This window comes from Zootoca vivipara, chromosome 10 (genome assembly GCF_965207765.1).
Source record: "Zootoca vivipara chromosome 10, rZooViv2.hap1.1, whole genome shotgun sequence".
Taxonomy (NCBI): domain Eukaryota; kingdom Metazoa; phylum Chordata; class Lepidosauria; order Squamata; family Lacertidae; genus Zootoca; species Zootoca vivipara.
In genome coordinates this window covers 31,790,724-31,804,742 of record NC_142593.1, presented here as the reverse complement: position 1 = coordinate 31,804,742, position 14,019 = coordinate 31,790,724, and the positions used below count along the sequence as shown (strand labels likewise).

The window sequence follows — 14,019 nt, the reverse complement described above, 5'->3', positions numbered from 1 at the left end:
AAGTATTGCCGCTTTGCAAACGCGGAAATAGAGCGGGAACAATTCCAGCTGCCTCATGTTTAGTAACACACTTTTTTAAAATAAAAAAGGGGGGAAAGGTGAACTTGGGAGGAGGACCTTCACGTTAACCGCTGCCAACCCTAAAACAACGCGCAGCACCCTTTCCCAACACAACACTTTTCCCCCTGCCCTCTAACCGCTCCCTCGCATACAGACGCGCATGCGTCGGACTAGCACATGCGCTTTCGAAGTGCGGGTTCCGAGGCTCTTACCGGAGCCCGAGAGCGGTGGGAGAGAGAGGGAAGGAAACCGCGCGGGTGCTTCTGCGCTTGCGCTCTGGCGCGCTCTCTCTCTCTCCCATCCCCCGAGCTCCTCCCACAAGAAAGGAAGAGACGGAGCCTTGTGCGCATCCGTCAGAAATTGGCGGGAGGCGGAGAAGGTGAGCGAAAGGGGGAGTCGAGGCGAAGAGGGAGGATGGAAAGGAAGAGGCGGCTGCAGGAGGGGTTTCAAATAGCTTTTTGCGTGCCAACTTCGCCTCAGAGGCGCGGTTTGGAAACTCCCGCCCTGGATACCGGCCTCCGTTTGAAACTGCCATTGCCGTGGCCCTTTCCTTAGGCCGCCCTCCTGCCCCCCCAAGTGTACACTCAGTTTCTCTCCTTCCCCCATCCGCCAGCCGTAAACAGAAATGCCATAGGTGTGGGTGGGTGGGGAATTGTGCTGCCTTACTGCATGTTTTTCAGGCGAATTCCCACCCCAGATATCTTCTTGTCCATACAAACATGCCGAAAGCAGGAGTGGTTTTACAGGCGAGGAGGAAGGAGAAACAGGCTTGCAATTCGAATGGCAAACTGTGCCTTGGCGCAGCTTGGTCCCCTGGGACAAGAAGTTTCAGGCCATTTGAAAACAACAACAAGGGACGTTTTTCATTCGGGCGGCCTGCTGCCTCCCGTTGCTTCTGGCTCGGCCAAATGAGGGAAATGTGGGCTGTGGAAAGGTGCACATGTTTGCACTGGTCATTGGTCACCACAGCAGCTCCGTTGGGTTGTTGGAACTAAGCAGCGACTGAATTGTAGGGAGCGGAAAGACACCTGTGATTTCCGAAACTTAGAGCCAGCTGGAGATGCACTAAATACCCCCGGGTTCTCTGGTGTGTGTACATAAGGAGGAAACCTGCTGCCTCAGATCAATGGTTCATCTAGTCCAGCATCCTGTTTATTACAGTAACCAATCAGGAGCCTGTGTAGCCCAGAAGGGGGATGTGAAGGAGGATGCGCCTAGTTTTTCCACTGCAATTGGTGTTCAGAGACACAGGTGGGATCTGCAATGAAAGGTTCCAGTGCTTAATGCTCCTGCTCACTGTTCCATTCAGTCAACCATGCCCTCTTCCATGATACTGTAATTTAGGCGCTGGCTGAAAATGTTATATGAGTTGACCCTCAGGGTCCTTTCCAACCCTACAATTCTATGATTCTAACAAGGCCTTCGGCTGATTAAACAATTTATGGCCTTTTAAATGTGTTTGTGAGAAGGGCATTATCAGTTTGTTTTTTGGTGTGTATTTTGTGTTCTCATTTTGTATTTCTTTGCTGTAAATTTCCATGTAGTAGTAGTAGTAGTAATAATAATAATAGTTTTATTTACCCTCCACCTATCTGGCTGGGTTTCCCCAGCTACTCTGGGTGGCTCCCAACAGCATTAATAATAATAATAATAATAATAATAATAATAATAATAATAATAATACAGCAGCGATAAAACATCAGACATTAAAAACTTCCCTAAACTTCCCTGTGATCATATCTATCTATTCCATTCCCCTTCCTACGTGATCTTCTGTTTCCACCTCATTTCAGCACTGCGTCTTCTGAGTATTCCTAGTCCTCACTGGAGTTTCTTTAGGCTTTTTTATTTTTTAAAAAAGGTTTTTTGTATTTAGGAAATCTGAGGATACCTCTCTCCCTCTTGTATGTTTCTTTCCTAAAGCAATTTTGGCTTTAAATGGAAATTCTGGACTTTGAAGTATTTTTATTTTTATTTTCATTTGTTTACTGTTCTGTATTGTATTGTGCTTATTAGTATTTTAATTCATGTGGAGTGTTTTAATTGAGTTGATACAGCAACCGGGAAATTTCGTTGTTCCTACAATAAAGATCTATTCTATTCTATTCCATTCTATTCTATTATGTGGGTGCTGGTACAAAAGCAATGACACTGACACCTGAACAATGAAGATAAAGGAAACAAGTGGGGTCCTACAACAAAATGTTATGTGCAGCATTGCTATAGGATCCTTAATTCTGAAAACCAAACATAAAGGAAGATTGGTAATGATACAAGATATAAGAGCAGACTAAATTCTCACGGCTCTTTCAGAATTTAGTAGGCTGCTTATATGTGCATTTAATAAAGAACTGGCCAATTATTTCCTCTTATAATGATTTTATTGTACAAGTAGCCTATGGGGAAAGAAGCAATACTGCATTATAATTTTCAGTTTTTCTGTTATGCCTACATCTGCTCATTTGCTAAAAACAGGTGGTTCTATTTAAAGTGTGTGTGAAGACTACAGTATTTTTACCTGCACTGTGTTGATTACAATTTCACATCTGATAACTGCAATGGGAGATGTAGTAATTACTAACATTTTCCTCAAACTTGGAAACTTCCCAGTTCCTTGTAATCCAGAGTGATGGTGATATTTGATCCTACTCATACTGTCAATAATCCATGTAAAACTGAGAGATACAAATGGCAGAAGGTTCACCTATATCAGCATTTCAATCCTTGAAAGTGGTCTGCTCGTCCACGCTCTGCTCATTTTACTGAAGCATACTGTCTAGATCTAGGGAAGTAATAGTACCACTGTATTCTGCTCTGTATTCTGCTCTGGTCAGACCTCACCTGGAGTACTGTGTCCAGTTCTGGGCACCACAGTTCAAGAAGGATACTGACAAGCTGGAACGTGTCCAGAAGAGGGCAACCAAAATGGTCAAAGGCCTGGAAACGATGCCTTATGAGGAACGGCTTAGGGAGCTGGGTATGTTTAGCCTGGAGAAGAGAAGGTTAAGGGGTGATATGATAGCCATGTTCAAATATATGAAAGGATGTCATATGGAGGAGGGAGAAAGATTGTTTTCTGCTGCTCCAGAGAAGCGGACACTGAGCAATGGATTCAAATTTCAAGAAAAAAGATTCCACCTAAACATTAGGAAGAACTTCCTGACAGTAAGAGCTGTTCGGCAGTGGAATTTGCTACCAAGGAGTGTGGTGGAGTCTCCTTCTTTGGAGGTCTTTAAGCAGAGGCTTGACAGCCATATGTCAAGAATGCTTTGATGGTGTTTCCTGCTTGGCAGGGGGTTGGACTGGATGGCCCTTGTGGTCTCTTCCAACTCTATGATTCTATGATTCTATGTCTGACAGAATGCATTATAGCAGGGATCCTCAGACTTTTTAAACAGGTGGCCGGTTCACTGTCCCTCAGAGACTGTCGGGGGTGGACAGGAAGTTTTGGAGAGTGGACTGGCATGCTTGCGGGAGCTGGATGTCTCGGAAGCTGGGAGCCTGCAGGAGCTGGCCAAGAGCGGCATGCACTGCCCGGTGCACCTCTTCAAGGAGCACAGAGACGAAGACAAGGACAAGCTGGTGCCTCACCTGCAGCTGCCGCCCCGTGTGGGCGTTTCTGCCCCTTCGTCCTCCTGCTCCTCGGAGGTGAAGGCTGCTGCCTGTGCCACTTCGCCGCCGGCCTCATCATCCTCCACTGTCATGTCGGCCGCCAATGGGAGCGTGGCGGCAGCTTCCCCGCTGAGCCCTAGCCTGGGCCGGCTGTCCTCCAGGAACGTTGCTGCCACCCCCCTCACGAGGACGCAGAGTGGCAGCAGCCACAGGAGCACCAGTGGGAGGAAGAGGCTGAGCGGCGGGGGCTCTGCCAATCAAACGCCATGCCTGGTTTACTTCAGCGTGGCGCAGGGACATCTCTGCCAATCAAACGCTGTGCCTCAGTGCTGCGCTGAGGTAAACCAGGCGTGGTGTTTGATTGGCAGAGCCACCGCTGCTTGGCCTCTTCCTCCCGTCGCCATCGCTAGAAGTCTCAGTTTTGCGGCGGGTTCTTAAATGGCTGGGCGGGCCGGATTTAGAACCATGGCGGGCCTGATCTGGCCCTGGGACTGTAGTTTACAGGTTGGAATGTAAAAAACAGTACTCATTCTGTAGAGGCTTCTGCCTTTGGAAAAGTTTAGTAGAATCGTAGAGTTGGAAGGGACCCTGAAGGTCATCTAGGTCAGACATAGGCAAACTCAGCCCTCCAGATGTTTTGGGACTACAACTCCCATCATCCATAGCTAACAGGACCAGTGGTCAGGGATGGTGGGAGTTGTAGTCCCAAAACATCTGGAGGGCCCAGTTTACCTATGCCTGATCTAGGTCAACCCCCTGCAATACAGGAATTGTTAGCTCAGGAATGGGAAATATTTAGCTTTCCAGAAGTTATCAGATTATAGCTACCAACCACTGGCCACATTGGTTTGGGCTGCTGGCAGTTGGAACAACTGGAAGGCTGTAGGTTTGCAACAACTGGAAGGCTGTAGGTTTGCAATTCCAGCATTAGCTTAATGGCCCATCAAATTGTACAGGGAATAAGTTACTATAGAAACATTATACCATCAAGTAATGGCATGAAATCATTGTCCATAAGTGGAAAGTTCATCTGAAGGCAAGGGATTGGGCAGCAGCCCAATTCCTATTGTTTGTTGATCTCTTCTATTTCTTCCTGTTCCTTTGGGAGATCTATATATTCTATTTAGAGTTAAGTATATCTGCCAGTACTAACACTTGGTTTTTTAAATAGATGTCACTTAACTTGTGTGGTGAAGATTTCTTTCTGGAAGAGAATAAATTCAAGCAATATTGTGCAGAATTTATCAAACACTCGCAACAAGAAGGAGACAATTGGCAGTGGAGAATTGTAAAGGTATGTGCCATATTTTAATCTCTAACTCAAACACTGTGTTGCTAGTTTTGTCTCAAATTTTGTAGGCCAGGGATGTGTTTTGATGTCCAGGAAGGCTTGCCTGGTGCCTTCATTGCATATCTTTAAATGCCAGGCAAAAACATTAATTTTCTCCCAGGCCTTTCCTTTGGCCAATTAAACGATCTATGGCCTTTTAAACTGGATGGGGGATGGTGGGAGGTGGTTACTGTTTTGGTTTGTTGCTGTGTTATGTATTTTTGTGTTTTCATATCACAAACTGCCCTGTGATCCTTGGATGAAGGGCAGAATAGAAATTTAATAATAATTAAGAAATCTGTACTCCTGTTTTACTGTTATCTTTCCCACACTATGGTTCCTTCAAATCAAAAAGTAGTTTGAGGATTCAATGTGTGTTTAAGTATTTTTAAAGGTGTTTTTAAAACAGAATTATCAGGTAGATTGTATAGTTTTGGAAATATTTACAAAAGTTACCAACCTAAAAAAAATTTCCGCTAGCTTTCCTGTTCACAACTGGCATTAGTATTTATAGAACATAAATTGCACTCTAAAGAAAGACAAAAACACTCTTTTGAATGATATTCTGATTAACAAAAGCTTTCCTACCTAATTGCTGAGAGAGGAGTCTTTTTTGCCACAATTGACCAAGAAAAAGCCTGTTTGTTGTCTGACCATAAAAATGAGGTAAATTGGCAATTTTGAATTGAAATAAAGATTGTTTTTTCTGCATGTGTGGTGTTCCATTTAAAAGTATCTTAGGAAAATATATGCCACATGAGTAATATTTTGTGGTAAAAATAATCAAGCTTGGGAGTTAAATGTCAAGACTAAGTGATTTTTTTTTGCGGGAGGGTTTTGTTTCATAGCAAATCGGATCTTGATTGCAAAATTTCAGTCTACGGTCGATTGTTCTACTTATTTATTTTACCCCTTCCCTTCCTCAAATGTGGTCAGGGTATTGTATATGATTGTGTCTCCCTCTTCCCATCCAATTTGTCTTTACAACGACTCAGTAATGTATCAGGTTGAGCTTGGGACCGGATTACCTGTGAGAGCACCTTATCCCATATGTGCCCACTCAACCATTTTGATTGGTGGAATTGGCACTGCTACAGGTGCCACATAATACCCATTGCACATTTGTAAGAACTCAATTGTTTAGTATGACAGCAATAGCACTTTGGAATTCCCTGCCTATTGAGATCAAGCAGGTGACTTCACTGTACTCTTTTTGGCAAGCCTACCCAGATGGTTAGAAACCTGAGGTAATTTTAATTTGTGTTAGTATTTTAACTTTTGTATGTTTTTAAGTATGGCTGTGAATTTTTCTAGTTTTAACGTTTTTTAATACTGCTTTAAGGTTTGTTTGTTTTTTGAAAACAACAACAATAAAGTGGGACAGGGATTTGAACTTAGGTTTCCTTGGTCCTGGGCAGACCCTAGGCCTCTGTGATTCTCTCTGCAGTATTTACTATAGGAAACTGGAACCTGTCTATACAGATTGTTGAGCATAGTTCATGGCTTTAGTTTCAGTTCACGTGCCTTGCCTGCAAACTTTGCCAGGTTAAATCCCTGGCATCTCCAGAAAGGTTTGGGAAATATCTCATTTTTAAACCCAGAACAACCACGGCCAGTCATGGGCAATACTGAGGTTTTAGGCTTGGTATGGTTTTGTACTTATACTTTAGTTCCATTAAAATTACAGAGGCATACAGTTGAAGGATACTATGCAGATTTATTTAATAATAATAATAACAATAAGTGCATGTTGCATGAGAGTAGCAGTGGATACAATGCTATGCAGTAAGCCCTGCTATAATCAGTGGGATTTACCCACATGAAAATGTGACAAGAATTGTACCCAAGTACATTAATTTCAATTTGATTTGAGAATATCCGACTTCTGCATTGTAGCTAGCATTTAAGTTCAGAATTCCCTAGCTACTGAATATGCTACTGAGACATTTCTCTTCCTGGCAGATCCTACCCCCACCCCCTCAATGCTTAGATTTGAGTTCAGTTATTGTTCCTCATTGAACATTACAGCTGCATGTGCAAAAAGAATTGGTTTGTTCTAGCACAGGTACTTTCTGAATTTGGCTCATTGTGTCTTAGTGGGAATATAAATAAAGCATCGTCACAAAAGCAACTCTAAGAGCAAGGTAATTTTCTCTAAACTGATCTGTTCTGTGTTCAAATGTTTACTGACAGAAGCACACACACTGATTTGTTTTAGGAGCAAACTTGATAGAAAGAAAGCGCTACAATAAATAGCCCATGGCACACACAGAGAGATATATGTATATATGTAATGCTACTTAAAAGAGAGAACTAATGTGGTGGAGTGAGACACACATTGATTTAAAGATCAGAGCAAATGAAATAAACTCTGTCAGAAATGATAGATTAGTCAAAGAGTTAAATTTATAGTTAAATTTGCAGCCTTGTTGAGTAATTTAATGCTACATTAATGGGTTCTGTACAGAGACTTGTTTTGAATAGAATCCTTTTATATCAGATGTTGCACATATGCTTTCTGTGTGTGTTTGTCTAAAATAAAACTTAATGAAACAGCTAATAAAACCCCAATTTGTTTGTGCTTCCTTTGAGAAATAAGCTCTTAATATGCAGCTACCATTCATTATCAACTATGCAGTTTGGTTCTCTTTCAGCAGATATTCTTCCCAGCTATGCTTGCCATGTGATTCAATCAGTACTTAAACTTTTTTGGCAAGACTTATTTGTTGAGGACAGCATGCTTAATTTGCTTATTGGACCTAGTATGTAGGAGGTTTATAATGAAGTTGGGGGGTGACAGGGCACCTGCTTCAGGTGCAGTCTTTGCAGGGATGCAAAATGGACCCCAAAGGTTATTTAATATATTTACAGTTAATAAATAAGGTTAAATTATGCAACATTTTCTACTTGGGATAATTGGATATGTTTTTAAAAGGGGTAGATGAAAAGCCAGATAATGGTTTTTCATGAGGCTTTGTCAAGGCAGCAGCTATGGAGGGAGGCACACTTGCATATTCTTTCTGGCTCTGCTCCTGCAACCTAGCACTTACAGCTATTGGCTATTGCTGGGACGAGAAAGTGTTTCAGAAAGAGATTCTGCCTGTTGGATTGGAAAGCAGAAACCGGCAGGTTTTGTACCAAACCTTCCGAGCTGTCTTGAGATAGAGCCACAAACAGCAGGAATCTGTGTACTGAAAACTGAGCAGCACCCTTAAAGGTATGCAGCTGTTCTAGGCTCACTTTAGATTTTCCTGTATTAACCATTCACCTCAGGCACCAGGCCAAAAAGAATTCCTGTTTTATTCTTTTGTACATAAGTGCAAATATACATCTCCCATAGAAAAGGATGCTTCTTTAAATTTATGTGGTGCCAAGTATGTGGAAGGGGTCTGTCTGAGGTGCAGGGAGTCCCTTGAGAGAAAAATAGCATATTCAGGCAAAGTAATTTAACATAGTTTAATTAAACTTGATGTTACAAGAGATTGGTTCAAAACAAAAATGTTGTATCACATTCCTATTGACATGAAAATTACATAAAGTTGAAGAAATGAAACATCTGGTTTACTTCTGTGAAATTTCAATGAAGCTATATTCCCAAAGAGGTAAACAGTTTTGCTGAAAAAATTGATGTTCCTTTCAGTCTCCCCCAGGAACAAATGTTTTCTCTAAAAGTCGTCCATGTTGCCATCTAACTAACAAAAAGTTGTTGGTGTGAACAGCTTACATTTAGTTAATAAAATGTAGTGATCTGAACAAAAAAGAGACATTTATAGACCAATTCATTTCATTCCAGGTAAACATAATAATTGGAAAATAATACTTCATATATAATATTGCATATGTCTGCACATTTGCAGATATGGTTAATCTGGTAGCTTCTTGCTAGTGGGAGAAGGGCAGTGTAGGCTTTCAGAGACAGGGAGAATGACACACTGGGGTGCGGGGTGCATCTCCTTGGGGTTTCATTGTAAGGTAGCAGGTTTGCTGATTGTTGGGAGTTCATAAGCCGCTTGTCTCTACTATACTGTATCAGTAAATAAACCAAATATTACAAAATATTTCCTCAAAGGAAAACCAAACCCAGAGTAGCAATGTCCTTAGAACTTCTCACTTCTTGAAATACTGTACATTGGTGAGGGCATTATAATACATTTCCTTCTGTCAAACTTCCCTGGCTAGCTTTGATTAGCTAAGATGGGCATACTAGCAAGCAGCTTGTCTGTGTCCTTGGGCTACATCAACTAAAAATGATCTCAGAAAACTCAGATGCAACATTGATGCCCTCATCTGGACTTGCTGTAATAACAGTACTGTATCAAGGTCATTGTGGAGACAAGCAATTTTACCCTCAACATGCTTTGCAAACAAGTTACAGTGGGCAACCAAAGAATCAGTCACATAGAATCATGTTGGAAAGGACCATGAGGATCATCTAATCCAACCCCCTGCACTACAGGAACGTGCAGCTTTCCTGTATGGGGATTAAACCTGCAACCTTGGTGTTATCAGCACCATTCTCTAACCAACCGAGCTGAAGGTTTCAGAGGCAGTTTTTCCTCTCAATACCAGTGATTGCTTGGAACAAGGGAAGATGGCTCTTGTTTTTATGTTTTGCCTTTGGTTTCGCAGAGGCACCTGACTCGTTGCTGTGAGTGACAGGACGCTGGTTAGTCCCTTTGGTCTGATCCATTAAGGCTCTTCTTAATCTGCAATTAAGAAGATGTTAAGCAGCCATCCCCATTCTGGGTCCTCATCTAGACTATAACTGCTGTCAGTCCCAGCCAACATTGCCAATGGTTGGGTGATGGGAGTTGCAGAGGATGCATGAGCTGAGGAAAGGAAAATAGGCAGGATCAGCTTAGTGGAGTACCAAACTGTAAGAAACAGGACAAGGGAATGGGGTGAGCAAGATATTCCTAGGAAGGATAAAACAATATACAATATATTATAAGAAGGTGCCAGGAAAGATGAAGAATTAGAGACCAAAGAAAGTAAGTTGGAGAAAAGCCACCTGGGAACAAGAAAGCAAAGTTGCAGCTTACATTTGCCCACCTACCAGGTATCATCTACCTTTGCATCATTGATTCTGTACACATTTCACCATTTGCTGGGGATCTGGCATTTTAAAAATCAAAAGCTTGTGTAGAAAGATTTAAAATATTTACTAATGAACTGCTGCTAATATTTGACTGGTGAATATATTTATATATATAGTCCCACACACTGTCAGCAAACGCATCTCTTATGTGTTTTATTTTGTGTTGGCATTAATTTCCCCTTTTGCCTTTATTTGCCCTGATAGCATCAGGTGGACTCTCTCACAGTGAGCAAGTAGTCCTCACCCCCCACCCCCAAAATGTGTGAAAAAACCCACAGTGCTGCATGATTATCAGTCTCTGTTTATACAACCTCTCATCACTTGTTTATTTTTGTGCCCATCTTGATTTTTCCCCCTCTTCCAGCTTCCTAATGCATATATTATTTATGGTATGGCTTCATTGTCACAAGCATAGTACAGTACTGTAGATCATAAGATATGTATTTGTTGTATCAATATCGCAATGGCCGTATAACTCCTATAAATGTAAACATATATTTGGGATCACATTTGCAAGAAATTTCTTATTTCTTTTCATAATTGATGTCATTTTAATATGTATCCATTACTTTTGTTCACTTGTTCTCTAACATGAAGTGCTCTTTTTCTGATTTGCATGCTTTCCTAGGTCTCAGGAATAATGTACAGTATTTTAGTTTTATGATGTGAAATATGCAGAATTTTCTAACTTTCACAGACCTTAAATTTTAAAATTTAAGTTAGTGATTTCTAATGCATTTGTTCTTACAAGGCTCTTTAGTGTGAGTTTTCTGGGTCTGCATACTTTTAATGTTTAATTTTAGAAAGTGCTACTTCACATTTCCCTGATTTACAGATGGTAAATTTTCAATCACATTTTCTATGGCATATGGGAAGGATACATCCTCAATGCTTCTATTGAAATATCTATTGAACGTTTGTGCCTTTTTTGTCAGTATTTACAGGTTTATCATATGTACCTAACTGAAAGTAGGTCAGCTGTCATGGCTTAAGGAATACCACCTTGTTTTATTTGGATTATCTGATGTTTTTGAGATCTCTTTTCTGAATAGAGGGTTATCTGTTGATCTATATTCATGGCCATTCCTCTGCCCCATATCTATTTTTATTTTCTCTCATTAACACATATAGCTCAAATAATATAAACATATATAATATTAAAAAGTATTTTAAAGGTGTTTTTTTTCTTTTATTATGTGAAAATCATCCTTTCAATTCCTTTTGCAAATGATGCATTCCCTCCATCCTTACACTTTTGTTTATCCAATGATGTGTTCTTAGGATAAATCTCTATTCCCCATCAACATTATTTATTTCAAAATTTTGTTTTCAGTTATGGTAGTTATGTTGACTACTATTTTAAGTATTTTAAAGTTTCATCCTTTTGTTTTTGAAAGAAATTGGCTGCCAGATCATGAACATGTCCTAATTAACTTATATTCTATTTATTTCTTCTGTCCTCAGTCCTATATCTTATACATTACTCATTGATTTTGTAACCATTAATAAAGTGTATTTCTGTTGTACTGGATCCTGTAGTACTCGTCCTAAATTCAAAATATGAAAGTGGATTAGTATGCAATCCTATGGTTCCTAGGAGGACATCCTAGGAGCTATAGTTCGGAATGAATCTCTCCCTGCAAAGGAGAGGTAAAGCTTCCCCTCCCCCCCCAAAAAAAAGAAAGAAAGAAAGAAGGGGAAAAGGAGGAAAAACTCCCTCCTACTCTCAGTTTCTTGGTGTGAGCTTGGCAGGGCTTTGGACTTAGTAGTTCTCTCTTCATACCCTGTAAGGTTGTCCTTGACTTAATCATGGCAGCTACTGTATTGGTAGCCCATTTGGGGGGGGGGGTTGGGGAGTAGAAATTCTGATGGAGAGCCAATAGAATAAAAATGTTGATCTGAAAGGCTTAAATATAACTCCTGTAATGCAGTCTAGGGAAGGAAAGAGGTTGCATTTTGAGAATATAATAATGATGGATAATTCTTTTAATATTGGGAAAGGAACGATGTACAAGATCAATAATTAGAATTTTTTAAAATAATTGCTTTCATTTTCATTTTCTAATGCACAAAAAGAAATAATAATAAAGGTGAAAGAGAGGAGATAAAAGCAAGACAGGAAAATAAAAGAAAGTATATGAGGAATGTAGCAATATGATTCCAGACAATTGACCTTCATAGGCATTTTACCCAATAATGTTTTTCAAAAGGCGCCCATGAGATCAGGGCAGCTGCCAATCATATTCCTTCACTTTAATGTATTCAATAATCAGTCATTAGATTTAATAATTAATTGAGAAGCTACAGGATAGGCATAACATGAAGTATGACATAATGAGTATGACTTGACATAAGTATGACATGACATAATGAGAAGTGCACTAGATAGAGGAACTAATGAAGGAAAACCAAAGGGTTAAATAATATACTTGTATTAGCATTTTAAATTTACTTTTGTTTGAGTTACCACAAAAATCTTCAGGTATAATTTTCTAGGTGAATTTATTTAAGATGAGTTGTGCCTTTTCAGTTCATTTTCTATGTTTATCATAAAACAAAACAAAAAGTACTCTTGCTACCAGTACTTGTTTCCATCAATCAAGAATAGCCTTTTTCCATAAAGTTTGATCTCGGAAAAGGTTTGGGCATACACACACACACACACATGTATATATATGTATAAAGATAAAGGTAAAGGGACCCCTGACCATTAGGTCCAGTCGTGACCGACTCTTGGGTTGCGCGCTCATCTCGCATTATTGGCCGAGGGAGCAGGCGTATAGTTTCCAGGTCATGTGGCCGGCATGACAAAGCCATTTCTGGCGAACCAGAGCAGCACACGGAAACGCCGTTTACCTTCCCGCTGTAGCGGTTCCTATTTATCTACTTGCATTTTGATGTGCTTTTGAACTGCTAGGTTGGCAGGAGCTGGGACCGAGCAACGGGAGCTCACCCCGCCACAGGGATTCGAACCGCTGACCTTCTGATCAGCAAGCCCTAGGCTCAGTGCTTTAACCCACAGAGCCACCTGGGTCCCCATATATATGTATATATAGCCATATAAACAAAATACCTGTTGGAAAGAGGAGGAGGAAAAAGAGGACAAACAGTAAAGGCAAAGGGATTTTTTTTAAAAAAATGAACAGTTTAAAAGGCAAAAGAGGAAGTAATACTAAATGGATCTTAAATTATTTTCATGGAATGTAAAACAAAGAGAAATATCACACATTGGCTAAGCAGAAATCAGATATTTGTTTGCATGAGGCACATAAAAAGACAATATAGAAAACTACTAATAAAGGACTAGGACAAGAGTTTATATCTTCAGATAAAACAAAAAGAGGGATAATAATATGTGTCAATCCTAAGTTGGATTCAAAATTAATCTTTAAAGATGAAGAGGACAGAATTATTGCCATCGAAGTGACTGTAGAAGGGGAATCTATCATTTTAATAGGAGTATATGCTCCTAACGAGCAGAAAGCTGAATTCTTCAAAACTATAGAAGAGAAACACTGTGATATTTGATGGCAAATAAATAATGAGGGGTGACGTTAATGGTGTGGTGTCCCTAGATTTAGACTGATATAGTATATATATGTAAGAAAATCAGACTCTAAAGAAGGGAAACTACCTAATGCTTTCTTCAACATGGTGGCCAACCTGGATCTAATTGATCTTTGGCGTCTCAGACACCCACTGGTCTGGGAATTCACTTTTTTCTCAACCGCAATCAATTCTTCAAGTAGAGCTGACTTGAATTCTTCAAGTAGAACTGACAACTAGAGTAAAAAAGGTTGAGATCCAACCAAGGACGTTATCAGATCACAATGGTTTTATTCATTTTCCAGAAAATTACAGAAATAAAAATCATATAAACCAGCCACAAATAATTAAACAGAAGTACAATAAAATCTCT

General features: G+C 40.2%; 1 protein-coding gene across 1 annotated transcript in view; it reads left to right on the top strand.

The window, feature by feature from the left end:
- The first annotated feature begins 214 nt into the window (after positions 1 to 214).
- The window catches only part of ATG10 (autophagy related 10), a 100,501-nt gene continuing 86,696 nt past the window's right edge, over positions 215 to 14,019 (top strand). Inside the window, exons 1-2 of the mRNA XM_035099694.3 lie at positions 215 to 439; positions 4,844 to 4,966. Of these exons, the coding sequence (XP_034955585.2) occupies positions 221 to 439; positions 4,844 to 4,966 (342 nt within the window). The 5' untranslated portion in view covers positions 215 to 220. The remainder of the gene's footprint in view (positions 440 to 4,843; positions 4,967 to 14,019) is intronic.